We start from the raw sequence: 27,527 nt of genomic DNA, 5'->3' as shown, positions 1-27,527 counted from the left end.
GGCAGGGAAAGTCTGTGACTCACGCGGGGAAACTGACCGTCAGGAAGGCCGGATTCGGTCAGATCAACGGAGGAGGCCCAGGGCTGGGAGCCCAGGAGGCCCCGATCGGGGAGGGGAAGAGGGTGGTCCCGGCCGGAGGCAGAAGGTGGGGCTGCAGGAGAGGGCGGGGTCCCCGCAGGCGGAGTCCTGGGAGGCCAGGCAGGAGTCAGGCGGCGGGGGCGAGGGGGACCTAAAGTGGGGGGCGCCCCCTTGGACGATGGGACCGGGAGGAATTCGGGAACACGGGGGCCTACCACCGACCCGGCCCGGCAGCCCCGAGGGCCCGGTCCCCTGCCGCCCCCCCGCTCACCTGGGCACGCAGCTGGACGAGCTCCGGTCCACCTCCCAGGTGGCGTACAGGTTCATCTGCACGGGGGCGGGGGTGCGGCCTGGCCCCGGGCCGCCGGGAGGCGCGGAGCCCGAGGCCACCGCGACGGCCATGGAGGTGGAGGTGGACGAGGACGAGGAGGAGGCGGCCGCCGCCGAGGTGGACGAGGACGACGAGGTGGCCTGGGCCAGCTTGGGGGGCGTCGGCTGCTGCGGCGCCGGCTGCTGCGACGGCGGCGGCTGCTGCGGGGACTGGGCGACCCCGGAGCCCCGCTGGCCGCTGCCGCCCCCGGCGCCTCCGGGACCACCGCCCGCCCCTCCGCGTTCCGCCATGGCCCGGCCGGGGTGGGGGAGCGGGGCTGCGGGGATCGCCGCGACGCCGAGCAGACGCCCAGCCTTCTCCCGCGGCGGCGGCGGGGGCTCGGCTCGTCTCCTCAGCCCGCCCGCCCGAGCGCGCGAGCGAGCGAGCGAGAGGCTGCACGCACGCGCGGGGCCTCCCGGCGCGCGGTCCTCGCGCTCGCCCGCCGCTGCCTGTTGCGGCTCGCGCCGCCGAGACACTGGGTGGGCGTGTCCGGGGAGGGGGCGGGGAGCCCCGGCTCGCGCCCGCCCCACCCAGCCCCGAGGGGCGGGGCCCCGGCTCGCGCTCGCGCCCCGGCCGCCTGTGGGCGCGCGCCCGCCGCTCTTCGGGGAGGGGTCCGCGGCCGGCGCGCGCTCGGCCGGACTCTTCCCAAGTCTGCGCGCGGGCGGCAGCCAGCTAGCTCCGTCCTCCCCTCTCCCATCGTTCTCTCGCCGGCGGCGGCAGCCGGGCCAGCGGAAATCCCGCTTTTCTGGGGCGCGGCCCCGGCAGGGAGGGAGCGCGGCGGGAGCGCGCCTCGGCCCCCTCGGGTTTGCGGAGCCCAGGCAGAACCCGCAGCGGGCCCAAGCGAGCTTCCCGACCGCCCCCTGGCCCCCGCTGTCCGCCCGGGGTTTCTTCGCCACGATCAGCAACCGAGGTGATGAGCCAGCAGCCACAGCCAGGGCGCCCCCGGGCCGTGAAGTTTCCGCCCCTGCTTCTCTCCAGTGTGGGCAGACTCAGGGACCTGGAGTCCAAAATGCCCTTGCACGGGGGGAATTATAAAGCTAAGCCCTGGCCCATCTGGAACCCACCTTTCTCCTTTTCTGTCCCTACCGCCCCCTTCCTCTAAAGAACCATTACAGAGTCCCACGTCCCCCGTCCTGGCCCTCAATTTCTTCCACTTGGAATGTTTTTTCTGCTTCATCACTTACTAAATTCCTAAAATTCTGTTCCTTCCAAGGCCTAGCTCAACTGCCACATTCCCTCCTCCAGAAACCATCTTGGAGCTTTCGCACGTCGCCACCCCAGTTGGTGCACTTACACCAACACCGGTGGTACAACAGCAGTTTGTGACTTCTCTCCCCAGCACTCCCAAAATGCCTATTGGACCCAGCGGTTCAGTGCAGTCTAGCCTGCCAGGAAGACTTCTTGGGATGGGGAACCAGAACCTGGAGAGCAAGCCCCCCACACACACCAAAACCTGGAGACTGGTTGGTTTAACCACCCAGGAGCTCACACGGACTCAAGACCATCTCGATTTTGAGCCGTGTTCTCTCCCAGGTAAGGACTTGGACTCTTTTGGTCTATTAGGAAGGCCTGACCTGGCCTACTTCCCAAGCCCACTGTACTTCCTCAGCACAGCCAGGGCGCTAAGCTGGCTATTTTTACTCCCCAAGGACAACGTAGTAAGGTCAAAGCAGACCTTGAGGCACTTCCCAGAGCCTTCCTAGGAAGGCGGCAGTGGTACAACACACAGTTTCAGCCTGGCTGGCTTCATACCAGTCTCAACTGCAACATGGGATGCAGGTGCATGCCCTGGTCACTAGGGCAGCCCTGAAGTTGTAGAAAAAGGCTGTTTTAGCCCTTTTGCAGGAGGGGACTAAAAGGAAAGGAAGGAAGATCAGGAGTGTTACATATTCATCTCTTTCCTTGGGAAACAGCTTTATTTACAAAACAGGTCTAAAATAAGAACATGAAATGAGAAGCCTTTGCGAATTGTGGCAGAGTCAGCTCTTGGGGACCCATGTGTGAAGCCCAGGTGTCCAGGCAAAGGGCCTAATGGAGGAGGGCTGGGTGTGTGAGGGAACCTAAAATTTGAACTCCTTGTATTTCTTGCTGCCTCCACGGCTGTCCTGGGGCTGAGCTTTCCGTTTCTTTTGCTGTAAGAGAGAGAGAAAAACAGGTTAAACAACTCACTGATCCCCAAAACAAGAGTGGGCAGCCTGACAGCCACAGAGGTCTGTGGAAGAAGTGCTGAAACTAGATTTTCAGACTTGGCAAAGCTCCTTCCCTTCCCTGTGCCTCAGTTTCATCATCCTTTAAGAGAGCAGCTCACCGGAGAGTTTCTAAGGTTTCCAGCCCCAAGGAAGCTCAGGGCAGCAGGCACTGAGTCCTCCTCCCTGACTCTTAACCACTAGAGGACACCACTCCACTGAAAAAGGAGTCCTTGGTCCCTGGCTCTCACCCTACGGGTTCCCGTGTAAGCTCCTACCTTCTGTTTGGCAGCATGCTCAGCCACCATGTCACTGAAGTCTTCCTTCTCCACTTGCGCCTGCTGCTCGCGCACATGCTCTTCATACTTCTGGGTCATGGCCATGGGATCCAGCTCCAACTCTTCAGGTGCCAGGGCCACTTCGACACCTTGCAGCTCGGGGGCTGGGCCCTTCCGGCTCATAACCTGGCAAAGGGATCAGAGCCTTATCATCTCTAAAGAGAGGCTCTGAAGACCTACCATGTGCCCCCTTTCCCAGCCCCCAAAAGCAGTGTCCTCCAAGTGCTTACCGTGGACATGTCATAGATGTGGGTCGATCCCATCATGGCTCCCCCGACAGTGGCTGTTCTCTTCTCTGGCAACACAGTGAACAGCTGAGGGGTCTCACTTCTGCAAAGGACAAGGAGGTCAAGCCCAAAAACAAAGACCGAAAGGGTCTCTGGAGGGGAAGCAAAAGGAGCATGGGCAGCACCTCCACTCAGCTCCCTGGAGAGATTCTGAGACACTTAGGGGAAAAACAATGCTCAAGAAACTTCCGCAGGTCAGGGAAACCCCTAGAAAGAACTGAGTTGGGGGGAGGGGTTGCTGATTCCAGGGAATATAGCCTGGAAGGAGTACAGACAGTGAGTTAAGGGGGTCCCCTGAATCAAGTTTAGGGGATCAGAGACCAAGAGTCCCACATGCAAGGAAGGGCTAAGAGTCAGAGGCTGAAAGTTTCCGGAAGAACTTTGGTACGGAGAAGCTAGCAGGAGAGAAAAAAGCCCAAAGCCGTGCCTGGAGTTCTAACACACAGAACTCAAACTCCTAGCCCTTCCTTGCAATGGTGCGGGAGCCATCCACAGCCAGTCTCACCACCCACTTCAAGCACTCCACTGGAAACACAAGAACAAATCCACCAATATCAACCCAGACCAGGGCTTCATCTCCACCTCTCCCCCTGGAAGAAGTGACAGTTTATTCTCACACAGCAGCCAAGGCAAACGCCTTAAAGGAGAATTCAGATCCGGCCCCTCCTTTGCTCAAAACCCACTGAGGCTTTCGATCATCATTTAAATAAAACCCAAACTCCTTACCAAGACCTAAAGGCTTCAAAATCTGGTCATTTACCTAATCCCTGCTCACTATACTCAGCCACAGTATCCTTCTTTTTCTTCCTTGAATATGCAAAACTTGAGACTCCTGCTTCCAGACAAGGAGCAGGAGGGCCTAGATTTACTCTCCCACCTGAAAGAACCAAAAAATGGGCAAAATATATCAGACAGTAGTTTTCAAGTCACTAGACATGAGGCAACGAAGGACAGTGATTCCCGAGAGACAGGCAGCAAATGGAGTCGTTCAACTGCCCAGCCTACTGCACTGAGAGAGCTCGCAGGCCACTGAGCGAGGGGGTGGAGGGGAACCACGTAGAGCCCAGAGGACTCCATGAGTTGAAGGGAGAGGCTGAAAGTGCAGGGAGACCAAGGCGGCTGGAGATCCCAGGACAGAGTGCTGGAGAGGTGAAGGCAGCACAGAGACTCAGGAACTCAAGACACCTACGGAGGGTCACCCTCGAGTACTCAAGTGAGTACCGCACGTGAGGAGGAAAGCACCAAGCTCAGAGAAAGGACCACCCGAAAAGATTAGTGGTAACAGTGCCTGCCGCTCACTCAGGACTGGAAATAGTGCCAGTCCCACCAGCCAGACTGAAAACCCTCCTGGGCACTGGCTAGGGCATACAGAGGGTCTTGGGCCTCAGCAGCAGAGAGGACTGCGCGCTGCTTCAGAGCTGCCTAAGGAACCTGAAAAGCAAGACCTCAAAGAATCAAACTGTTTCCAAGTTCCTTAACTGTATCCCTGAGCAAAGCTGAAGATTCACAGGAACACAGAAGTGTCCAGGACCCAACAAGGGACATTTCAGCAAGTCTGGCATCCAATCCAAAATTACCAGGCATGCAAAGAAGCAGGAAAATACAACCCTTAATGAGGAAAATAATGAATCAATTTAAATCAACCCAGAACTGGCACAGATGTTAGCATTAGCAGGCAAGTACATTAAAATGCTACTGTCACTGTATTCCATATGTTCAGAAAGTTAAATAAGAGACACAGAAGATATAAAAAGACCCAAATCACACTGCTAAAGATGAAAACTACACTGGATGAGATTAATGTCAGATCAGAAATTGCAGAAAAAATATTAGCAAACTTGAAGACACAGGAATAGAAATTTTCTAAAATGAAATACAGAGAATAGTGATTTTAAAAATGAACAGAGCATCAGTGAGCAGTAGTACAATTTCAAGAGATCTAATATGTGTATAATAGGAGTTCCCAAAGGAGAGAGAAAGAGAAGGGAACAGAAAAAATATTTGGAGAAATAATGGTGAAAATTTTTCCAAAATTAATAAAAACTATAAATGCAAAATTCAAGATGCCTAACAAGCCCCAAACAAAGAAATAGGAAAAAAACCTACACCAATACACTGCACTACATATAATCAAATTGTTCCAAACAGCAATAAAGAGAAAATCTTAAAAGCAGCCAGAGAAAAATGACACATTATGTATGAACAAAGGAAGGAAGACAGAAGATTTCTCATCAGAAATAATGCAACAAAGACGACACTGGAGCAACATCTTTAAAGTAGTGAAAGAAAAAACCACTGTCAACCTAGAATCCTGTATGTGGCAAAAATCTTTCAAAAAGCAATCACAAACGAAGACCTTTTTAGACTGCGAAAGCTAAAAGAATTCATGACCAGCAGACCCACAACAAGAAATGCGGAAGGAAGCTTTTCAAGCAGAAGGAAAATGATACCAGATGGAAACCTGGATATTCACAAAGAAACAAAAGAACACTGGAAAGGGTAATTACCTGGGTTAATATCTGATTCTTATTATTTAAATCTCTCTATAAGATAATTGACCATTTAAACAAATAACCATAGTGTAGGGTTTAGAACATATATAAAAGTAAAATGTATGACGATACTGCACAAGTTGGGAGGAGAGAAGAGAACTACACGCCTGTAAGGTCTTTAATACTATCCCAAACTGGTATAATGTCACTTGAAGGGAGACTGTGACAAAGATGGACATCATAAACACTAAAATAACAAAGCAAAGCCTTACAGGTAATAAGTGAACAAAGGAGATAAAATGGAATCATAAAAAATATTTAATCCAAAAGATAGGAAAATAGGAAAAAGGGAACAAAGAACAGAATGGACAAAGAGAAGATCATCTCGTGAAAAGGGGGTCAATTCATCAAGAAGACTTACCAATCCTACAGGTTTACATACCTAACAAGGGAGCTTCAAAATGCACAGCTATGCAAGCCCCCGCCGGCCTCAGGGCCCCGTGCACTGCTTGCACTTAAAGTTCCTTCTGCCCCGATCATCCTGTGGCTGGCTCGTTGCTGACATTCAGCTCTCAGCTCAAACACCTCCTCCTAGGTGAGGCCTTCCCAAAGGCCTCCTTGCCACGCAAACCCCTCTACACCCCATTACCCACTTGCCTTTGCTTCACTGTCTTATCCACATCTGAAATTACCTTGTTCTCTGAGGAGATGTTTGCCTCGCCTGTCTTCTTCACTGCTTAGAGCAGTGCCTGGCCCACGGCTGGTGCTCAGTAATTGTTAAAAGGGGCAGGCAGATGACAAAAGTCAGCCAGCCAACCTAGAGGCTAAAGGGAAGAGGAAGGCCTTCCCTCTCAGCCCTGCCTGGTTCCCTCACCCGTCCATCGCCTCCTCAATCTTCTTCTTCCTCAGCTCAATGAGTTCAGGGGTCTCCATTCCAGCTGGCACTGACGAGAACCCTCCAGGAGTGATGAGGCCACTGTGAAGAGAGGAACAAGCTCTGGGGTAAAGAGAAGGCCCCCAAAGACAAATAGACCACTTCAGAGAGGCCGACTCTGCTTCCCCCACCTGTCTGCAGGGGTAATAAAGCCTGTCTCATCTGGTTTGTCTTCATCACTTTCCTCCTCTTCCTCTTCTTCGGAAGACTCTTCATCAGATGGCTCCAGCTCCCCCCAAGGGGTCCGATCAATCTCTTCTTCCTCCGTCTTGGTCTGAAAGAGATCACTCATTCATTCAACAAACGTTTACTAAGCATCTACTGAAGCTATTGTAAGCTGAAGGGATGTAAGCGTAAACAGACAAACAATAATCTCTGCCCACAGAGAGCTCAGATTCTAGTGGGGAGCTTGGATCACATCTCAGGAAAATGCATGCTCTTTTTCAGACTTCGAAACTTCACAACACCCAGCTCCCTGATAATGACGCTATAAACCAACCATCTTAAGCTTCATGACCTTAACTAAGACCAAGCTTGCCAGCCACGCCCATACCTGAAATTCGGCAGCATTGGTTCCAAACACATCCCCATAGAGTGGTTTCCCGGTCTCATCTACTGGGGGTTTGCCCCAGCCACCAGCATGGTACCCAAAGGAACAGCTCTGCAAGAGAGGGAATGCCAGGTCAGTTCCACAGGTGAGCTCCAACACAAACAGCGGAGTCCTGGAGAAAAGTCACGCTCCCAAGTACAGAACTAACACCTGGGCACTCTGGACAGATTTCAGAGAGGAATTAAACGTTATGAAGCATTACAAGGCAAAAGTAGTAAGCAACAAAAATCTGGAGGCAATGGGATGGGGAGGAGGGAGGCAGAAAGTATGCTAATAACCTCAGCCTTCGAGGTAGACGTCTGTGCCATCTGCAACTGAACTGTGTGTTTTGAAGAACATGACCCCAATTGCTTACTGATTTTTCCTAACTCTGGAAAGCTTTTAGAATCTGTTTCCCCTAATGGACAGAAATTTTTATCTGAAATTTAACAATCACTTTTTCACTTTAATGACTTTGTTGTCTGTTAACTTTTTAAAATTTAACGCTTTTTTATTTTAAGATTTTATTTTTCCTTTTTCTCCCAAAGCCCCTCCCCTCATACACAGTTGCATATTTTTGGATGTGGGTCCTTCTAGTTGTGACACGTGGGATGCCACCCCAGCATGGCTTGACAAATGGTGCCATGTCCGTGCCCAGGATTTGAACTGGCGAAACCCTGGGCCACAGAAGCAGAGCGCGCGAACTTAACCACTCGGCCACAGGGCCGGCCCCTAAATTTAATGTTTTTTTATCTAAAAATTAGTTTGATGCCATTCCTGAGATAAAATTATTTCTATCTGTCCACTCATATATATCGGAGAACTACCTGGAAACACATTCACCAAATGTTAAATTTGGTTATTTCTAAGTGGTGAAACTGTGGGTGATTTATTTTCATCTTTGTATTTGTCAATTCTGATGGACTGTTTTATGATGAGCATGTCAGGTTTTTTTTAAAACAAAAACCATTACTTTTTCTAAAAAAAAAAAAAAAGACACACATGAGATGAGAGAAAGGGAAATGAGAGAAACGAGACAAGCGAGAGAAGGGGGAAAAAATCAAATCATCCTCTAGTTAAAAGGCAGAGGCAGCTAAGAATGAAAAAGACGGTGCTCACCTCAGGGATGGGCGAGTTCAGCCCGGGGATTTTCAGGTTGGGGTACGACGGGGGTGGCCCATATCGCTGCATGGCAATCAGCCACGGGGGAGGGACCTTGTGGGCATTCTGCAGGAAAATGAGAAGATAGCATCCGCCCAACCCTCTCCCTTTGTCTCCCTCTGCTTCCCCAGTCAGGTAGCCGGCACTCACTGGTCCTACTGGCATCCCCAAGGAAATCCTTAGCTCATCAGACAGATCTCCTGGCTTCTTCTCCTTCAGTCGTGTCTCAAACTCCTTCCCCTGAGGAAAAAGCAGAGCCCGCTGCGTTGTGGATGCCAGACACACGCTGGGAGCTCAATGGGGAGAGGACAGGAGAACAAAGACAGAAGTCCCCGTCCACATCAGATAGAAAATCCCGCTGAGGCTGCCTGCTTCCCACTGAGAGTCTCCTCACTTCTCTCCCTGGCTAAGCAGGGAAAGGAACAAAGGCCAGGAAGGAGGAGGACAGCAAGATTCCCGGTGCTGTCATTAACCCCTGTGAGAACACAGCCAAATTCAGGACCTGCTTCTCCTCTGGAAAACGAGGGCATCTGACAGGGTGATCTCCGAGGTCCTTTCACCTCAAACCTCCACGATATCATGGTGATTGATATTTCAAGGATCCGAAAAAAAAATAACTTTTCTCCCACCTCCAATATTAACTGTTTCCTAAAAGCATCTGCCACCTGGCCCCCTGTCCCTAAACTGCCCACCATAAATAATCATCATTTCGAAGACATGGTCTGCATCTCTCCTCCAGGAAACCGCCTCATTTTAAGATCCAAATTCCATCCCGTCCAAGGGAATTAATGGACACTCTGAGGCTGAGGGGACTGGCTGCTGTGCCAGCTTTGGAAGTCCTGCCAACCACGAATCACGCAGCCACGACCCAAAGCCCAGCCGGTCCTCCCAGGCCCCTCCCGGACCTCATAGTACAGGTCCCCGTGGATGGTCAGCTTTGGCTTGGTCTGCCACTTGAAGAAGGCGTCGTGCAGCTTCTGGTAGTCAATGTCAATCTTCCCCATCTTGGGCCGAACCTTCTCTCGCATTTTTGATTTCATGGTCTTCTGTTCTTCCTGGAGAGTGGCGGAAGACACACCAGAAAAGGCAGTCACCAAATGTGACTCTGAATACATCTGGCTCCCCATTCCCAAAAGAGATTAAATGAAACCTCGTTTATCTCATTCCGAAAGTCACCCAAATCCTTCCTGCTCAAACCCCTCAAAGTTACATAATCCACGTTGAACAAAACAGGTGTATCATCCTCAGCTATGCGCATCAATAAATATTTTTTAAGCCATCTGATCAAGAGACTGCTCTCATTAGTTGCCTCTGGAGAGAACTGGGTGACAGGAGTCTAACTGGGAGGCAGAGTTCTCACCATGTACTTCTGTCCCTCCTGAATTTTTGCAGTACGCGCGAGTGTTACCTACTCAAAGTATTTAACTGAAAATTCTAAATTTAAGAAGTTACACAACCACCATGAAGCTCTAGCCATAAAGTGCACCAGGCTCATTTTAGGGGCAGAGAACTACACACAGCCAAAAGCAACCTGCAGGGAAAGGAGTCACCGTGTGCAGATCAAAGAGAGCTGGGAAAGTGCAGGCAGAGGGGACGAGGAGACAAGGGGAAAACGGAGCCACTCCGAGCCAGAAGTCTCGGCCTCTGTGGGGCAGGAGCACTAGCTCTGATCATAGAGTGAGGGCTGCCTTTCTTGTGTTGATGTCCTTCCCCCACTGCCCTTCCTGTGTCACATGCACTGCTGACTAGTTCCAAACTGCAGAATGGATAATAAGACAGTTAACGAGTGGGTGGGTTCTGGGAACCGGATCCCGATTCGGAAGCAGGCTGCTATTAAGGACGTGGATCCCCCAGGGCAGAAGTGAGCCCCAGCCAGGCCCTCACCTTCTCCTGCAGGGCCTCCCGCATCTCCTGGATGCCTGTGCGTTTGATGAAGTCTGGCAGCTCGAAGGGGGGCTTCTCAATGCCTCGTTTGCCCTGCAGGTACTTGCGCTTAAAACACCAGTGGCGTGGCACGGGCACCGAATTCCGAGTGGCCTTGAGGTGAACCAAGAGCTTGGGGTCCTGTGCTGTCACATCGTGCATCTCCACAACATCAGGCCGAGCTACGAGCTGGAAGACACAGCAACACACCTCTAGAAAGCCCCAACCACTCAGGTCTAAAGCTTTACCCTTCTCCTCCTCAAAGGACCCTAAGTCACCCAGGCCTCCTTCAAAGCTCTCCCCCACAAAGCAAAACCCCACTGCGGTGTTCGAGGAGCTCCTCGTGGGGTCTCCCAGGCTCCAGGGCCTGCTGGAGCATCTCAGGTCTCACCTGCTTGAGTTCAGCCACAGTGAAGCGATTCATTCGGCGCAGCTTCTTCTTGGACAGCTTGGGGGCTTCTGGCTTCTTTTCCTAGAACAGAACAATCATCTCTTTCGAGCAGGACTCTTAGGTGTGAATCAGCCTGCCAAGCTCACCCCAAAACTTCAGCCACCAAAGGGACTCTCTCCTGCAAGAGTTCACCACAGTCCCTCATTGGATGCATCTCAGCCACCTGTCCCCAGAGTCCGTGTCTCCCCGACAGGAGGGGGTGGGCCTCACTTGTTCATCATCACTGCTGTCATCATCACTGTCCTTGTGCTCCTCTTCAAAGCCCTTCTTCTTGGGGGCTGCAGAGTTCTCCAGTTTGTCGAGTTTCTCTGGCTCCTTCTCTTTCTCCTTCTTCACGTCATCGGTGAGCTGAGGAGGCAGACAACGTGGAGACCCCCACACTGGGCCCCTCCCTAGCTCCTGAACCCGGCACAGGAAAGATGCCCCTCTTACCTCGCTCCTTCCCCATTCCTGCCCCTTCCCTGCTCAGCTCTGCCCCTTCAGAGCACACTGCTCCTTGTACCTTGAAAGCCTCAAAAATCCTCTTGAAGAAAATGAAGTTGGGCTCATAAATTTCAGGTTCTTCAGTCACATATTCAATTTCAACATCAGCCGCTGGGGAGTCAGAGCCACGGGGCCGGGCTGACTCTTTCTCTCGGTCCCCAGAGCTCTCAGATGATGCTCCCCGCACCCGCTGGGGCTTTTTCTTCTTCTTCCGGTTCCGACGCTTCCGGTTTTTCTGTCAAAACAAGGCAAACCAACTAGCTTAGAGCATCCAAGCACCATGCCCGCCCCCAACCCCTAATCTCTTCACCCAATTTCCCCAAGTGGCTGAGAAAACAGGCCTTGAAGTCAGATTCCGAAGTTCTGCCCCTCTCAAGCTGTGTGCCTCTGGGTTACTACTGCACCTCTCAGAACCTTAGCTCTTTCAGCTGTAAAATGCAGGCATGCATAGTACTCAGAACTCTAAGGGATTTACTGGCAATTGAATGAAAGATATCTACAAGACGCTTAGGACAGGAAGTGGCACAAAACAGCTGCTACTACTTCTGGAACACTAAGAATGGGAGTTATTTTAGAGCCCAAACCCCATCTCCTGCAATTCCTTCCAGACCCAGCTCCATCCCATACCTCTTTTTTGGATACGGACACTGTGTCCTCCTCAGTCTCTGATGCTGACTGGCCCAGGGAGGAGCGAGCATCTGTTTCCATTTCTTCTTCCTCTGTAAGGGAAGAAGGTAGCCATCAGTCTCCTCCCGCCACTCAGTGCCCTGCCACTCGCTCACAGTAACTCCTCTTTAGCAAGAGCCGGTTTTTCTCTGAAACCCTCCTCGGGAAGGGAGGAGGAATGCAGACCCGGCCTCAGCCTCTCTAGGTTCTGTCCCTGCAGCCCTCAGGACACGAGGATACACTCACCCTGCTGAGAGTTCATCTCTTCCTGGCGGCTCTCCTTCAGCTGCAGGATCTTTTCCAAAGCCTGGGGGATCTTGGGCCCCACAGAGGGGTCGTCCATCTGCCAGAGACAACAGAGGCAGAGGGGGTGCGCTCAGTGCCCTCTTTCCTACAACTCCTACCTCTTGTACTAGAAAGGCTGCAGGCCAGATGACGTAAACAGCAGACAGCAGACAACACCAACTGGACTCAATGATCCCTCAGCAGGCCTCAGAGGGAACCCCAGAACCATGCCCCAGAAATGTCTCCAGGCCCTACTTCCTGCCCTACCTAATTATGTCGGAACTAAGTATGGCTGTCCCACTCTCCCCAGAAGCCCTCCCATCTTCTCTCAGAATCCTTCTCTAATAGATTTCTCTTCGCTGGATTTTCTAAAAGTCCAGAAATAGTCCCCTTCTAAACCACACTCTCCGGTTCCTAGGAAGAAATCACCAGTCTCACCTCTCTGTTCTCATCTCCAGGGGGCGGTGGGGGACCACGAGGGCGGGGAACCGGGGCTCCCATGGGCAAAACAGTTGGGGTGGGGCCCACCGGGGCAGCAACTGAGAGGAGAAAGAAATCCAATGTCAGAAGAGACAAAAGATTCATTCTAAAAAGTATCCTCCTGGGGCCGGCCCCATGGCCGAGTGGTTAAGTTCACACGCTCCACTTCAGCAGCCCAGGGTTTTGCCGGTTCGGATCCTGGACACGGACATGGCACTGCTCACCAGGTCATGTTGAGGCAGCATGCCATATAGCACAACCAGAGGCACTCACAACTGGAATACATAACTGTGTACTGGGGGGTGCTTTGCGGAGAAGAAAAAAAAAAAGATTGGTAACAGATGTTAGTGCAGGTGCCAATCTTTAAAAAAAAATCTTTTTTAAATAAATAAAAATTTTAAAAAATAAGAAGTATTTCCTTGCTAAAAGTCAGGGTGACGGTTACCCTTCGGGGGAGGGGTGGCTAGAAGGGAGCCTGGGAGGTCTCTTGGGGTGCTGGCAATGTTTTTCTTCTTGGTCAGGGTGCTGGTTGTATGGATGTGTTCACTTTATGAAACTTCATTGAACTGCAAACTTACGATACGTGTATTTTTTCTGTGATGTATACTTAAATACCAAAACTTTTAATCACCTTCCTTGCCTTTCCCTTCCATTTTCAGGGTCTTACCTCGAGGACCCAGGGGAGTGCGAACACCAATCTGGCCCAAGTCTTGTGGGGGCCGAGGGACTGGGGTGCCCATCTTGGCAATCTCCTGCTGCTGCCGCTCCTGCTCCAACAACACAGCTGCCTACACGAGGGAAGTGGGAGTGGAGACAAGGCTTGGAAATCCGTTTGGCAGGCAGCCCCTGGCCAATGCATTCTTTCAACCCGGTAACAGGCCCAAGAAGAATCAGGTACCACTCGAGTTCTGATGTCTCTGACACCCCCACACTTCCAGGCTACTGATCCAAATGGAGGAGCCCTCTTAATCACAAAGGAAAACCCCCAGAAGTAACACCAAGAAAAACCCTGGGAAACTGCTAGTTTCTAGCAGAGAATTTAATATTTAGCCAAACACTGCCTTTTATTTTTTAACAAGAGTTTTCTTCCCCAAGAGATAAAGTTATTTCTAAGGAACAATGAATTCTTTTCTGATATGTACCCCTCAAGATCTAGCACCACCTGAGCAAAGACAGTACTTCATAAACATTTCCATGTCTGCTGCTGCTAATGCTTATTTTCTAATACTCCTGAGTACCCACTGGGTAACAACCCATACAATGCACCTCTGGGCCTGCATGTCTTATGGATCATTCCCTATCTTATATCTATCACACTTAGTCTAAATCTGATTCAAATGACTAAATTAGCCCCGAGTCCTCTCCAAGATAACTAAAATGGTAACATGTAAGACTAGTAGGGGTCAGCAAACTTTTTTCTGTAATGGGCCAGACAATAAATATTTTAGGCTTCAGGAGCCATTGCACCAACTCTGTTGTATATTTTGGTTTTGTTTTCATTTTTTAACAATCCTTTAAAAACATAAAAAACATGGGGCTGGCCCAGTGGCACAGTGGTTAAGTTTGCACGTTCCGCTTTGGCGGCCCAGGGTTCGCCAGTTCGGATCCTGGATGTGGACATGGCACCACCTGGCAGGCCATGCTGTGGCAGGCGTCCCACATATAAAGTAGAGGAAGATGGGCACGGATGTTAGCTCAGGGCCAGTCTTCCTCAGCAAAAAGAGGAGGATTGACAGCAGATGTTAGCTCAGGGCTAATCTTCCTCAAAAAAATAAATAAATAAAAATAAAAACATAAAAACCATTCTTAGCTCACAGGACATAAAAAACAAGCCACAGTCCACAGTTTACCAACCCCTGGGCTACAGGAAAGAGAGAATTATTTAGGAGATACTGGAACTTAGTTGAGAATGAGGTAACCTCCACAGAAAACTTGAATGGTGCACCTTGTTTTGGACACCAAGCACTAGAAGTGACAGTCAACAGACTGGACCGTGGGGTCAAAAGGTTAGGATGAGGGGCATTACCCGCTTCTGCTGCTCCAAGAGCTCGTGTTCCTTCAGTGAATGATCCCCCTGCTTAAAAAAGAAAACAAGCTCATACCAGCACCAATACCCCTCAGGGCAGTCTGCCACAACTCTGCTTTCTGGGGTCCTCTTCCAGCCTAGGGCCTAAGATCCAGTCTTTGGTCCAGACCTTGCCAGAAGGTTTGGCTCCACAATCCAGCTCTCTCTGAGGCTCTACTCCCCCTTCAGGACCCTGATGAGACCCAGGCGCAGACTGCCACCTGGCCTACCTGCTTGGCACGCTCCTCTTGCTGCATCAGCAAGGCTGCCTGCTGCTGCGCCAGCTTCAGCCTCTCCTCCTCTGACAGTGCCACAGGCTCACCCACACGGAGTGGAGGCGGGGGCCCCAAGTTTGGTGGGCGGGGTCCAACTGCCATAGGAAAGCCAAGGCCAAGGCCTGGTGGAGGTGGTGGGGGTGGTGGAGGAGGTTGCAGAGGAGGGAGTCCCATAGGTGGTGGTGGCATGGGAATCCCAGAGAGCTGTGGAAAAAAATAGGACCATAAACTACGAAGCATTTATCTACTGCAGACATTTGCTAGGGATCTACTATGAGCCAGGTGCTGGACTTCAAAGTCAAATGACACACAGTTCTTGCACTCAAGAAAAGAATACTCTATAGCCATATCAAGAAAAGAGGATGTTAACTTTGGGACACCAACCAATGAAAGCTCTCTCTCCAGAAAAACATGAACGCAGACTTTGCATACAATTTCAGGAGATTCACGGACACCTCTAAAAACCATCTACAGACTCCTCATCCCCCACACAGAAGTCAAGGGACCCCAGGTCAGAGCCACTGCTCTAGAGAAAAAGAGTCAAATCCTGGATCAGAAAGGACATGGAAGTAGAGAGGACTTAAACAGGAGCCAGTGTGCCCCAATGACTCAGTAAATGTAGAAAGTATGAAATCAAAGCAGGGTGTGAGGGGCCGGCCCCGTGGCCGAGTGGTTAAGTTCGTGCGCTCTGCTGCAGGCGGCGCAGTGTTGCCTCGGTTCAAATCCTGGGCAGGGACATGGCACCATTCATCGAGCCACACTGAGGTGGCGTCCCACGTGCCACAACTAGAAGGACCCACAACTAAGAATATACAACTATGTACCGAACGGCTTTGGGGAGAAAAAGGAAAAAAATAAAAAATCTAAAAAAATAAAAATAAAAAATCAGGGTGTGAGCTCTAAGGTCTCACTGAATACATGGGAACTGTGCCCTGGAAGGGCAAAGAAGAGGGTGATTACTTCCAGCTGGCAAAGAATCAAGTCAGTCTTCCAAATATTAAACTGAATCTTAAGTGATAGAATTTGGAGGAGCAAACATTGGGAAAGGGGCAAGATCAGGACCATGGGGGAACTGAAGAGCTCCCATTCTGTCATCGCAGTACGCCCCTGCCCAACCTGCTAGTTGCATCCCCAGTACGCTGCATGTGAGAGAAGGGGCTACCCTGAGCAGAAGAGATCTTATAAAATGGAACAACCTCCTTACCTGTGCTGACATAGGAGGAGGGGCAGCTTTGTCCCCATCTTCACCTCTCAGAACCGGCCGATTCAGCACGATGCCAGTCTGCAAAAGAGAAAGGACTCTAGGTCAGTCCAAGAGGAGCTGTTCCATTAAACGCCGTTCATTCCCATCCATTCAACAAAATTTGCCCAGTGCCTGTCTGCCAGAGCTCGGGTTAGGCACCGGAGAGGACCAATACGCATAGAAGCGATTACAACAGAATAAGTAAAAGCAAAAACCGGCAAAAAGAGCAAGCCCCCACTTGCTATGCTGAGGTACATAAAGAACGAAGACCGCGTCGCGAGGGGTCATGAAGGCCTCCTCCAGAAGCTCGATCTATCCTGACGTCCCGCTGCCAACACTTACCTGGCGGGTGTAGGTCTGGAGCCGCTCCACCAGCTCCTCGCGACTCCCTGCTGGGCAAAGGACAGGATCAATGGGGTAGGGCAGGCCGTGCAGAACAAGCGGGCCTCGTCAGGCCCCAGCGGCCCGCCTCCGCCCCCCACCCCCGGGTCTCCGGGGTAACCGGCTCCGCTTCCCCGCAGGCCTACGCTGCCTGCTCTTGACCTCCCGTGCTTCTCACCCTGGATCGGAGCTCCGATCTCTGCCAATTTGGCCTGAAGCTCCTGGGCAGCCCAGGCGCCATAGTGCCCAGGAGGCGGCGGCGGCGGCAGCTGCAACTCTCCTTTGGGAGGCTCAGGATGCTCGGTCGCCATCTTAGCCGCAGGAAGGCGCGCGACCAACCCGGAAGCTCGGGCCAGTCGCAGGGCCAGCTTCCCGGAACTTCCGGCAGCGCCGTACGCCACGTCCGCTCGGGGGTTGGAAGGCCGTTCAGCTGGAGGCCCACCCCCGGCCTTCTGCGGCAATCCCTAGGCGGCCTGGTCGCGCAGCCTTCTGGGAGTTGTAGTATGCAGGCACGGCCTCTGTTGGTCCAATTCCCGGAGGACCGTGCGCGGCCAGAGGCCCGGGAACACTGGGGGCGGGAGCCGGGGCGGGGCTGCGGGGAAAGCTAGTCCCGCCCGGAGGGCGTGCTTTCTGCGTCTGATGGAGCGCAGGCTGCTAGCCTTCCGGGCCCGACTGCCTGCTTGGCCGTGAGAGGTCCGCACGCTTACGTTCCCAGGGAGTCCCCAGGGACTCATTCCCTCGGCGGCCGCGCGTTGCGGGCGCCAGGCGGGAGGTTGCAGCCGATGCCTGTGATAAAACAGTGTCTGATTGTCTGCCCGCCCACCCCCGGCCCGGGCAAGGATGAATGGGCTGAAAGGGGATCGGAGCCGGGAAAGGAGCGGACCCGCCCGGGCTGAGCTCCAGCCGCCAACCTGGGGGGAGGACCACACTAAAGCCCCTTTTTCCACCTTCCAGGCTGGCTCAAATGTCGTCTCCGCTCAGCCTTCTCCCGCTTTCCTTTCCTTCCTAGGCGTTCCCATAACACGTTCAAACCTCCACCAAATGCTTTGAAGTCTTGCCCCTCCTCCTCACCTCCATCCCCAAGAACGTGAGGAAGGACCTGGTCTTCTACTGTCTCGCAGCACCTGGCCTTCAAGAGGCGCTCAATAGAAGACTATTAGGGAAAAAAAGCAAGTGGAACAGTCTTTCCGGTGACAGGATTTGCGTCTTCTTTAGTCTTGGAAATAAACTCAGGACCTTTTCTTTTCTCATCCCCACCAGCCTACAGGCGGAGTCAACACTGCCTTGCGCCTCTTTGCCCCCACCAGTGGCCTGTGCCCCTGAGGGAGGGATGGGCAGGTGCCCTTGCCTGCCTAGCTTCCACCTCTCCCTGCCCTGCCCTGTCAATTCAGTTTCTCTCTCCACCTCTGCCACTAGCTCTGAGGTCCCTCTCCCATTCTAGCTCTGCCCTCTCACTGCCGGCCAGGCTCACTGCCTGTGTGAGTGTGTATGTGCGTGTTGGGTAAGAAAGCCAGGAAACTCAAGTGAAATGGTCTCTTTTTCCTCACACACCCACACCCTTCAGACCTGCTCTCTAGCATGCTCCATTTCACTGACTACCCCCAAGAGAGAAGTAGCTGGGAGCAGGGGGGGAAATGGGGTGCCAGATACAGAGAAGGTGAGGTTTAGGAGAGAGAGAAAAGGACTTGGCCACGAATGTTGCTCACATCCTAGCCCTGGCTAGGAAATTCTCTTCACTCCTCCCCAAACCTTGCCCCTACCCCTTCCATCACCACCACCATCCCAGTGTCCTGACACTCTCAGAGAAGAAACTAAACCCAGAAAGGACAGATGAAAGAACTGTGGCGCCCTCCCCTCCAGCTTGTCAGCCCACTCAGGCAGAACCATTCCTGACCCAAAGGAAGTGTCTTTCTGTTCCCTGTAACCAGAGAGCTGCTGGCAGGTCATCTGAGGCTGGAGGCCCCAAGGCATGTGAATATGCTGGAGACAGGGATGGAGGTCTCTGAGGCAGGATAAACTAAGAGCTTATGCATGAGGTAGGTAGGGGCAGAAAGGGACTAGGCCACATGGGGCCTCATTTTATCATAACATCCCTGGGACCCAGGCAGGGTAGGAGCCCCACACACACACTCCCATTGTGCAGAGGGGAAGACTGAGGGGCAAAATGAAGCTGATGTGCCCAAAGGGTCAAACTTGGACCACACGCTGTTTTCCTGACTCTGAGAGTCCTCATTCCTTCTCCTCTGTAACAAGGACCCTCACATAATACCTACCTGTGTAGGTGAAGAATGGAATCCAGTCCCAGCTTTGGGAGGCTTCCCCAGCTCCAGGACCCTTCCCATAGTAGGCCAAGAGGGCAGGAGAAAGCAGGGGTCCATGAGAACCCCAGAACTAAATGTGGGGCTCTTGGTGTCTGGCATGACTTTGGGAAGTGCTCCTGTCCAGCTCGCAGGTGGTAGAAGCTAAGGACTAAGAAGGAAGTCAAAAATTCAGGACCCCCCCCTCCCCCCACCATGGGAGTTCACACAGAGCCTTCACAAGTATCATCTCTGCAGTCTCAGAACAGCTCCCCATTCTAGAGCTTGGAGCAACTGGGGCCCAGAGAGTTGCCTCTTGACTCTGGGACTGAAGTTCAACCAGGGTTGAACTTGGGTCCTCTGATTCCCAGTACAAGGTGCCTGGGCAGGGGTCCCAGGGCCACTAAAGCTCTGGTTGGAAGTGAGTGGGTCTGGAGTCCTGGGGGAGAGTAGGAGTGGGTCAGCAGCAGAGGGCTGCCTCAGGGGCTGGAAGGGAAGGGGTTCTCACGGGTGTGAAGGCAGATGGGACTAGACCAGCGAGTGGAGCTGTGCTTCTCCGCTGAAGGCTGAAAGAGGACAGGAGGGAGGGAGCATGCGGGTGCTGGTAAATGTGCCTGCGTCTCTAACTCCTCCAGGACCCACCAGCCCAAGATTGACCAGTGGGACCCATGAATGCCCAGCAATGCCAGAGTATCCAGATACCTTCTGAGCCTCAGTTTCCCCTTCTGTAGAGTGATGGCAAGGAGCTGGTCACGTTGGTGTCCAGTCTCTGCAAGATTGCCAAGGGAAGATGCCCGCATCCGAAGACGCCACCCGGAGAGTGTTAATTGGCAGCCTGCGAGTCAGGGCTGCCCCCTCCTCTTCCCGCTCCCCTCCCCCTCCCCTGCGCGGCCGGGCCCCCGCCCCCGCCCCCGCCCCGCCTCCGGTGTGCGATGGGGGGCGGGCGGCGGGCAGAGCGGAGAGGAGCGGAGCCGAGCGGACGCCGCCACCTGATCCCATCCAGGCGCGGAGAGGAAAGCGACAGGCACTCGGCGCGCAGGGCCCCCGGCGCCCTCGGACCCGCAGCGGATTTCGGGACAAGGGTTCGGAGAAAGCGGCGACCGGCGACCACCCCGGCAGAGCCCGCGCGCCGTGAGTACTGCAGTGGCTAGCCTGGGGCGGCGGTGGACCAGATCCGGATGGGGGATGAGGAGTGGGCGGGAGTGTCGTGCGGGCCTAGTGCCTGGAGAGCATGAGAAGGGGGGCGCTCTGTCCCCTGGGGAGTGGGTGAGAGGGAGAATCTGGGCTATCCCCTATGGTGACCAGATCCCTAGGGGAGGTTGGGATGAAATTGAGGGAATGGGGGGGGGGGGTAGTGATGGAGAGAGGAGGATGAAGGGAATTCAGAGGCAGGGATGACGTGCAGGGTGGATGGCAGAGAGAGGGGGCTGGTTGGGACCTGGCACAGGCTTTGGGACTTGGGGGGATAAGGAAAGAAAAGAGGGAGGTGGAAAGATATTTGATCTCCTGGGCCACTAATTTGCAGCCCCCTCAGCCCTCGGCCCCTTCCTCTGTAGTGCCCTAGGCAGTGTCCCTAATCAGTGGGCTGTGCCATCCTCAAGTAAGGAGGGAGTCTCCAGGTCATCCAACCTGGAGAGGCAGGTCCAGGCCAGAGTCCCCTCCTCCTCTAAATGCTCCAGTATTAGCCCTAGAGCTCCAGAGGGGAGAGAAAAAAGGGTTCATTTGGGAGTGGATGGGTGTCCAGGCCAGTTTTCAAAGCTCTGGCTAGCTATACCATTTCTTCTTTGGTTCCCTGGAGAAAGGAAAGCAATTTGCAAAACTGGGCAGCAGCCTGAGGTAGATTGTTCCGACTAAAATTAGCACTGATATTCTGATGAGGCTGGGCACCCTGACCTGTCTGGGACGCTGTTGGAAACTCTCTCTTCGTGGAGAAGACATGGGGGAGGCAGGGGAGTAGTCTGAAGCATGTGAGGGACAGGAGCTAGGGCAGTTGCTCTGAACCCAGACCCCAGCAGACTGCCACCCACTCTACACCAGCCTGGAAATTACAGGGGGAAACTCAGCCCCAGGGGCCCCCTTCCCGGGTGCCAGTGCCTTGACTCTATATGGAGAAGAGGCAGAGTGGAGTGAACTTGCCAAGGGAAGGGAGGCCTCCTCCAATGTCCGAGCAGCACCCTCTCTCGGGACCTGGAATGTCTAGCCTGGCCGAGTTCCCACCCAGAGGAGACATGGTTACTGCTTTCAAATACCTGAGGGTCTGTCATGGAGAAAAATGGTCCATGTGGCCTAGGAGGGCAGCACAGCAACCATGCGGAGTGGAGGGTGGAAGAAGGCAAGCTGAGAAGGGCACACCAGCAGCAGGCTAATCCTAGCTGTCCCAGAAACAACTTTGGAAGAGCCACGGCTGCTCAGAAATGGACCGGGCTGGATCTGAAAGTGATGAGCATCCCGTCACTGACCGTGGCCCAACAGAAACTGGTGCCCACCTTGGAATGCTGGCGTCCAGGGAATTCTTGTGCCGATGACCCCCTGTTCCAAGCAGACCTCAGACAGGTCTGGCTGACTGGCTCCCTAGGGCTAAGCCATGGAGGGGAGTAGGATGGAGGGGGCCACCAAGCATCCCGTCACCTTCTCTTTATGGCCTGGTTGAAATGTCTCCCAGGGAAAGGCCCACTGTAGCTCCCTCCAGGCTTGGCCTCCTTGGCTGACCCACGGTCCTCTGAGAAAAAGGGTGGTTTCAGCAAGTTTAGCAAAGATGGGAATAGGCTGGCCCCCCAGCCTTGGGAAACTCTCCATTTGGTCACTACATCCTCTAGGCAGGATGAGTGACAAAGGGAAGGTGTGCATCGGCGGGGGGGGGGGGTTGGGCTTTCTCTGCTATGTCCTTGGTTGCCCTCTGTGGCAGGACCCTTCACCCTCCCTGGCTCCAAGCAGATTAAGTCTGTCTGTAGGCTGGTGGAGGAAACCAGGTGATGGGGCCTGGAGAGAAGGGAAAGGCATAACCAGGACATCTTTCCACCCAAACAGGTTTAAATGGAATCCAGGATTAATGGGGCGGGGGGGATTGGGAGCCAAGTCCAGGGCCCCAGAGGAAGGTGATGGTCAAAAGAGTTTTCAAATTACCTCACCCCTCCTGGGACGCAGGTGTCCTAGTTCCACGCACATGCCCATAAGGTTCTAGGCTCCCCCTCCCCTTTGGAGAGGGGTGTATGTGAGGCTGAAGCTGAAGCTGAACCTGAACCTGGAGGCTGAGGCCTCAGAGACAGAGACCCTATCTTAGCCGGGGAACAGGCATGGCTGCTGAAGTTGAATTTCCACTGAAGCTGCCAAGGGCCGGGCTACCCTTGAGCCAAGGCATTCGTGTGGGGACAGGTGACTGGCAGGAAACCAGGCCCTTCTCCTGCCTCTTGCTGCTGCCGCTCACCTGGGATGGAGGCCCACCTCCTCCTGGAGCTTCTCAGCAGGGCTACATGCAGGAGCCCCTCTGTACCGCCCCCACCCTCCTCCCAGGCTGCATCCCACTGCCTTGGCCAGGCACCTCTCACGCAGAGTCAGCTGCTGGGGCAGCCAGGGTTTCAGGTGTCTGGGGATAGAATCCAGATAGGTTCCAGGATTTCAAGTCCTTCCTTTCTTTCCTTCATGGATTTATTGGTCTTGGGCCCTCAAGGCAGGAGCCCAGCTAGGAGGGCTCAGGGCTCAGAGAGCAAGCTGAATTGCCAGAGTCCCGGGCAGGGATGAGGACATCAGTTCCCTGTGGAAGCAGCACACATAATGTCTAAGGGCATGGACTTTGGAGCCAGAAAGAGCAGATCTGAGTCCCGATTCTGCTAATGCCAGCTGTGTGACCAGAGACAAGTGGCGTTCTCTCTTAGAGCCTCAGTTTCCTTGTCTTTAAAAGGAGAATAATACCTATATTAGGGTTGTGGTGAGGATTAAATGGGATTAAATCTGTAACAGTGTAATACATGTAGTAAGCCTGAAGTATTGATCCCTTCCCTACGTCAGTGACTCGAGAAGGTGAAAGCTGGGTCAGTGTTTCCGAGGAACTCAGTCTCTGGGGAGCCAAGACCAACCATTGGCTGAAGCAGTCAGGCAAGGAGTCCTGGAGAAGAGCCTTCTGTGCTCCGAGCCAAGCCCTGGTGCTCAGGCAACTCTACTGGGGAGACAGATACAAATGGCCACGAGACAAAGATGAACTGGGGGCAGGCAGAGAAGCAGAGACAGGGCTCAGGGGAGGGCGTGGCTACAGCCTGAAGGGTTGGCCACACCCCAGAGCCTGTAATTCCACCCAAGACTAAGTTATCTGGAGCAATGTGGAGATAGGGTCTTGGTAACGGGAGGTAGGAATCTGATCTTCCTGGCCTCTTTGCTCACCTCACCCTCTGGAGCTCTCCTTTGCAGCAGTCCTGCTGGGGCCGGGAGCCCATCTCCTCTGCTCACTGCAAACCTGTTTGCCTCCTTCTTCTGCCAGGCCTCGTAGGAACACTGGCCCTGCTACCAGAGCCCCAGGAGCCCCCATGAGTGCCGGCGAAGGAAGTCCTGGATAGCGAGGCCCTGGCTGGTCCAGGGGTGGGTACCCCATCATGCCACCCATCCTCCAGCGCCTACAGCAGGCCACCAAGATGATGAGCCGAAGGAAAATCCTGCTGCTGGTGCTGGGGTGTAGCACCTTAAGCCTCCTCATCCACCAGGGGGCGCAGCTCAGCTGGTAAGGGGGCGGGGCCTCGGTGAGGGGGGCGGGGCCCAGGGAAATTGGGTTCCTCCAGCTACGGAGCAGGGAGCTCTCCTTCCCGTTCCTTCCACCTGCCAGAAGAGTCCACCTTCTGCTGGGCTTTGCTCCTTCCCTCTATTCTGAAAGTGATTTCCATACAGTCTCTTTAGATCCACACAACCTCCCTCAGCAGGGGCTGGTCTTCACTGAAAGAGCTGAGTGACTTGCTCCAGGTCAGAGAGTTAGTCAGTGACCAAGCAGGGATCCAGCCCGAGTCCTTCTCATGGCATCACCTTCCGAGCGCCTCCCCAAAGGACTGCAAACAACTGCTCACTCCTTCTGTTGTGCTGGGCAAATCCCCTCACTTCTCTGAGCCCCAGTTACTTCATCTATAAAATGGGAAGGATGGTATGTGTGACCCAGCCAGTCACCCTGATACAGGATATCATGTGATAACTAATAGGAGCCCTGACCCTGCTCCTGGCTCACTGTGAGAACTCAGCAAATCCCTGCACCCTTCAGGGCCTCAACTTCCCCATTTTCTACATGGTCTGCCCATGGGAATGGTGAGAATGAATGGGCCCGGTCCCCCTTGCCAGATGATTTGCTGGTCTTTAGAAGGTGCGTCTGTGCAGACTTTATCCTGAGCCCAAACCAGCCACAGATCAGAAATCTCAATGGTATTCTCAAAGCTGCTGGGAGTTGTCCTCATTATGTGATGCTTAGGATGACAGAAAAGAAACAGGAGAGTGACTGAAAAGTCTGAAGGGAACTGCAGGTCACCTGTAATCCCAAAACCCCTGTTTCAGGAACAAGGAAAGAAAAATGAAAGCTTCATGAAGGCTAGGATTATTATCTAGTTTTCATACAATCATAGTTCTTGAGCATAAAACAGTGCCTGGCCCATAGTAGATGCTCCAAAAATATTTGTTGAATGAATAAATGAGGCTCCAGAGGGCTTAACAGAATCGTATAACAAATGGGTTGCCTCAAAGCCATGCCACTCATCTACAACGTAAGGAGCCAGTGAAAGGGTAAAAATGAGAAATAAGACCGAGCAAGAGGATTTGGTGACTTTATCTGAGTTGCCAGACTTATGGAAATGATTTTTCTCCTTCTGGTCCTCAATTTCTCCATGTGTAGAGTAGAATTCCTCCAGGATCCCCAAGGGCCTTTGTCCATGTATTAGTTAGCTCTTTCTGCATAGCCAAGTTACCTCAAAACTTAGCAGCTCGAAACATCAAACATTTATTATCTCCCTTCTGTGGGTCAGGAATCCAGTTATGACTTATCTGGGTACCTCTGGCTCAAGGTCACTCCTGGGATTGTAATCAAGCTGGCTGCTGGGGATGCAGTCTCATCCAAAGGCTTGATTGCAAGGGCTTCGCCACTCATGTGGTTGTTGGCAGGCTTCAGTTCTTCAAGCAGGCTGATGGACTCAGGACCCAGTTCCCTGGGGGCTGCTGCCATCGGTACCTCCCTATGGGGTTGCTCATCAATAGCAGCTTGCTTCCCCTGCATGAGTTATCCTAGAGAGAGTGAGAGAGAGACACCAAGACAGAAGCCAGTCTTTTCATACTGCGATCTCACAAGTGACATCCCATCATTTCCACCCTATTCTATTCCTTAGCGGCATCAATAAGTCCCGCCCATACTCCAGAGGGGGGAAATACACAAGGGCCTGAGTACCAGGAGGCCAGCAGGGATCACTGGGGGTCATCTGAGAGGCCGCCTACCATACCCCTCTACTGTTCTGTGGGTAGAGCCCAGGAGGGGCCACATCCTTGGGCAGGGGTCCAGCTGCTCACTCTCAACACCCTCCTCCCTGCACACCCCCTCCTCCCGCCCTTGCAGGTACCCTAAGCTGTTCCCTCTGAGCTGCCCGCCTCTGCGGGACTCTCCGCCGCGCCCCAAGCACATGACCGTGGCCTTCCTAAAGACGCACAAGACTGCGGGCACGACGGTGCAGAACATCCTGTTCCGCTTCGCCGAGCGCCACAACCTGACGGTGGCCCTGCCGCACCCGAGCTGCGAGCACCAGTTCTGCTACCCGCGCAACTTCTCGGCGCACTTCGTGCACCCGGCCACGCGGCCGCCGCACGTGCTGGCCAGCCACCTGCGCTTCAACCGCGCCGAGCTGGCGCGCCTCATGCCGCCCGGCACCGTCTACGTCACCATCCTGCGCGAGCCGGCCGCCATGTTCGAATCGCTCTTCAGCTACTACAACCAGTACTGCCCGGCCTTCCGGCGCGTGCCCAACGCGTCGCTCGAGGCCTTCCTGCGCGCGCCCGAGGCCTACTACCGCGCCGGCGAGCACTTCGCCATGTTCGCGCACAACACGCTGGCCTACGACCTGGGTGGCGACAACGAGCGCAGCCCGCGCGACGACGCCGCCTACCTCGCGGGCCTGATCCGCCAGGTGGAGGAGGTCTTCTCGCTGGTCATGATCGCCGAGTACTTCGACGAGTCGCTCGTGCTGCTGCGGCGCCTGCTCGCCTGGGACCTGGACGACGTGCTCTACGCCAAGCTCAACGCGCGCGCCGCCAGCTCGCGCCTGGCCGCCATCCCCGCCGCGCTGGGCCGGGCGGCGCGCGCCTGGAACGCGCTCGACGCCGGCCTCTACGACCACTTCAACGCCACCTTCTGGCGCCGCGTGGCCCGCGTCGGCCGCGCCTGCGTGGAGCGCGAGGCGCGCGAGCTGCGCGAGGCCCGCGAGCGCCTGCTGCGGCGCTGCTTCGGCGCCCAGCCGGTGCTGCGGCCCGCCACGCAGATCCGCACCAAGCAGCTGCAGCCGTGGCAGCCCAGCCGCAAGGTGGACATCATGGGCTACGACCTGCCCAGCGGCGGCGCCGGCCCGGCCACCGAGGCCTGCCTCAAGCTGGCCATGCCCGAGGTGCAGTACTCGAACTACCTGCTGCGCAAGCAGAAGCGCCGGGGCGGCGTGCGCGCCCGGCCCGAACCGGTCCTGGACAATCCTCCGCCTCGGCCCATCCGGGCTTTGCCGCGCGCCCCCCAGGTCCACTGAGCTCCGGGAGTCTGGGTCCTACCCTGCCCTCCCGAGTCTTGCCTAGGGCGTCCTCCAGGCCCCGCCCCATCAGGGCCCTTTCCTTCCGAGGAGCTTGAGCCCAGCGCCCTACTTGGGGGTGCGTCTCCCCATCTGAGCCCGCCTCCCTAGGGTGGTCTGAACCCCACCTTCGGGGAGGGTGCCCATAGGCCTGATCGAACCCCGGGCCACCCTCTTCTCCTTCCTAACTGGTTGGTGAGTTTGACTAGATGTCTGAGGCCCGTTCCAAAACTGCCCACCCTGCCTTTTACTGGGGGTTGAGGCCTCCACTTGGCTTTTCCAAACGGATAAGCCCAGGCCGCAGAGAGGGGCTGAGCCCTGGGGAAAGGCGGCTCTTCCTGTTAGCCTCCCTAGGATCTTGCTTCTCCTCCCAGGGATCAGAGGCCCCCACACCGTCTGTCTTCCAGGTTCCACCCTCCCCACAGACCTAAGCTACTCCCAGAGTTCCAGAACCAAGAGTTCTTGAGTTGGGCTTTTTTTCTTTTTTCTTTTTTTTGAGGAAGATTAGCCCTGAGCTAACTACTGCCTATCTTCCTCTTTTTGCTGAGGAAGAGTGGCCCTGAGCTAACGTCCATGCCCATCTTTCTCTATTTTATACGTGGGACGCCTACCACAGCATGGCTTTTGCCAAGCAGTGCCACGTCTGCACCCGGGATCTGAACCGGTGAACCCCGGGCTGCCAAGAAGTGGAACGTGTGCAGTTAACCGCTGCGCCACCGGGCCGGCCCCTGGTTTTTCTTTTTTTTAATAAAATATCTTTAAAATGTG

At 54.1% G+C, this 27,527-nt stretch overlaps 3 protein-coding genes and 1 long non-coding RNA gene across 5 annotated transcripts in view; 2 read left to right on the top strand and 2 right to left on the bottom strand.

The window, feature by feature from the left end:
• Positions 1-906, bottom strand: part of PACS1 (phosphofurin acidic cluster sorting protein 1) — a 132,589-nt gene extending 131,683 nt beyond the window's left edge. Inside the window, exon 1 of the mRNA XM_001917268.6 lies at positions 350-906. Within this exon, the coding sequence (XP_001917303.2) occupies positions 350-699 (350 nt within the window). The 5' untranslated portion in view covers positions 700-906. The remainder of the gene's footprint in view (positions 1-349) is intronic.
• On the top strand, positions 166-9,718 carry LOC138916753 (uncharacterized). The gene is made up of 3 exons (XR_011424125.1): positions 166-388; positions 1,788-1,981; positions 8,567-9,718. It is a non-coding gene; the product is annotated as an uncharacterized lncRNA (long non-coding RNA).
• SF3B2 (splicing factor 3b subunit 2) lies at positions 2,346-19,824 on the bottom strand. 2 transcript variants are annotated; one of them, XM_070230204.1, is made up of 25 exons: positions 19,687-19,824; positions 18,961-19,550; positions 17,759-17,840; positions 16,866-17,473; positions 16,649-16,695; positions 16,268-16,345; positions 15,019-15,267; positions 14,750-14,800; positions 13,391-13,511; positions 12,682-12,782; positions 12,205-12,301; positions 11,920-12,011; positions 11,312-11,527; positions 11,020-11,157; positions 10,750-10,830; positions 10,320-10,547; positions 9,341-9,490; positions 8,586-8,675; positions 8,394-8,501; positions 7,239-7,346; positions 6,817-6,959; positions 6,626-6,727; positions 3,203-3,302; positions 2,913-3,098; positions 2,346-2,580 (listed from the first exon to the last, which is right to left on the bottom strand). In XM_070230204.1, exons 4-25 carry the CDS (start codon positions 16,996-16,998, stop codon positions 2,509-2,511), a joined length of 2,691 nt encoding a protein of 896 aa, XP_070086305.1. In that variant the 5' UTR covers positions 16,999-17,473; positions 17,759-17,840; positions 18,961-19,550; positions 19,687-19,824; the 3' UTR covers positions 2,346-2,508. The 2 variants fall into 2 exon arrangements, with proteins under 2 accessions (XP_070086305.1, XP_005598379.1); XM_005598322.4 differs by lacking the exons at positions 17,759-17,840; positions 18,961-19,550; positions 19,687-19,824 and having other exon boundaries at positions 16,649-16,698; positions 16,866-17,068.
• Positions 19,818-27,527, top strand: GAL3ST3 (galactose-3-O-sulfotransferase 3). Its single transcript, XM_001495167.6, has 3 exons — positions 19,818-20,115; positions 23,456-23,692; positions 25,550-27,527. Exons 2-3 carry the CDS (start codon positions 23,568-23,570, stop codon positions 26,718-26,720), a joined length of 1,296 nt encoding a protein of 431 aa, XP_001495217.1. The 5' UTR covers positions 19,818-20,115; positions 23,456-23,567; the 3' UTR covers positions 26,721-27,527.

This window comes from Equus caballus, chromosome 12, assembly GCF_041296265.1.
Source record: "Equus caballus isolate H_3958 breed thoroughbred chromosome 12, TB-T2T, whole genome shotgun sequence".
In the NCBI taxonomy this organism is placed as follows: Eukaryota; Metazoa; Chordata; class Mammalia; order Perissodactyla; family Equidae; genus Equus; species Equus caballus.
This window is presented reverse-complemented; position numbering and strand designations above follow the sequence as displayed.

What these genes read in the sequence shown, in the direction of transcription:
- GAL3ST3 (XM_001495167.6), top strand. Translation starts at nt 23,568, where the DNA reads ATGCCACCCATCCTCCAGCGCCTACAGCAGGCCACCAAGATGATGAGC. An exon ending in CAGGGGGCGCAGCTCAGCTG is followed by an intron (nt 23,693 to 25,549) that starts GTAAGGGGGCGG and finishes CCGCCCTTGCAG; the next exon opens with GTACCCTAAGCTGTTCCCTC.
- SF3B2 (XM_005598322.4), bottom strand. Translation starts at nt 16,998, where the DNA reads ATGGCGACCGAGCATCCTGAGCCTCCCAAAGGAGAGTTGCAGCTGCCG. An exon ending in GATCGGAGCTCCGATCCAGG is followed by an intron (nt 16,699 to 16,865) that starts GTGAGAAGCACG and finishes TCCTTTGCCCAG; the next exon opens with CAGGGAGTCGCGAGGAGCTG. An exon ending in AGAGATGAACTCTCAGCAGG is followed by an intron (nt 12,012 to 12,204) that starts GTGAGTGTATCC and finishes CTTCCCTTACAG; the next exon opens with AGGAAGAAGAAATGGAAACA.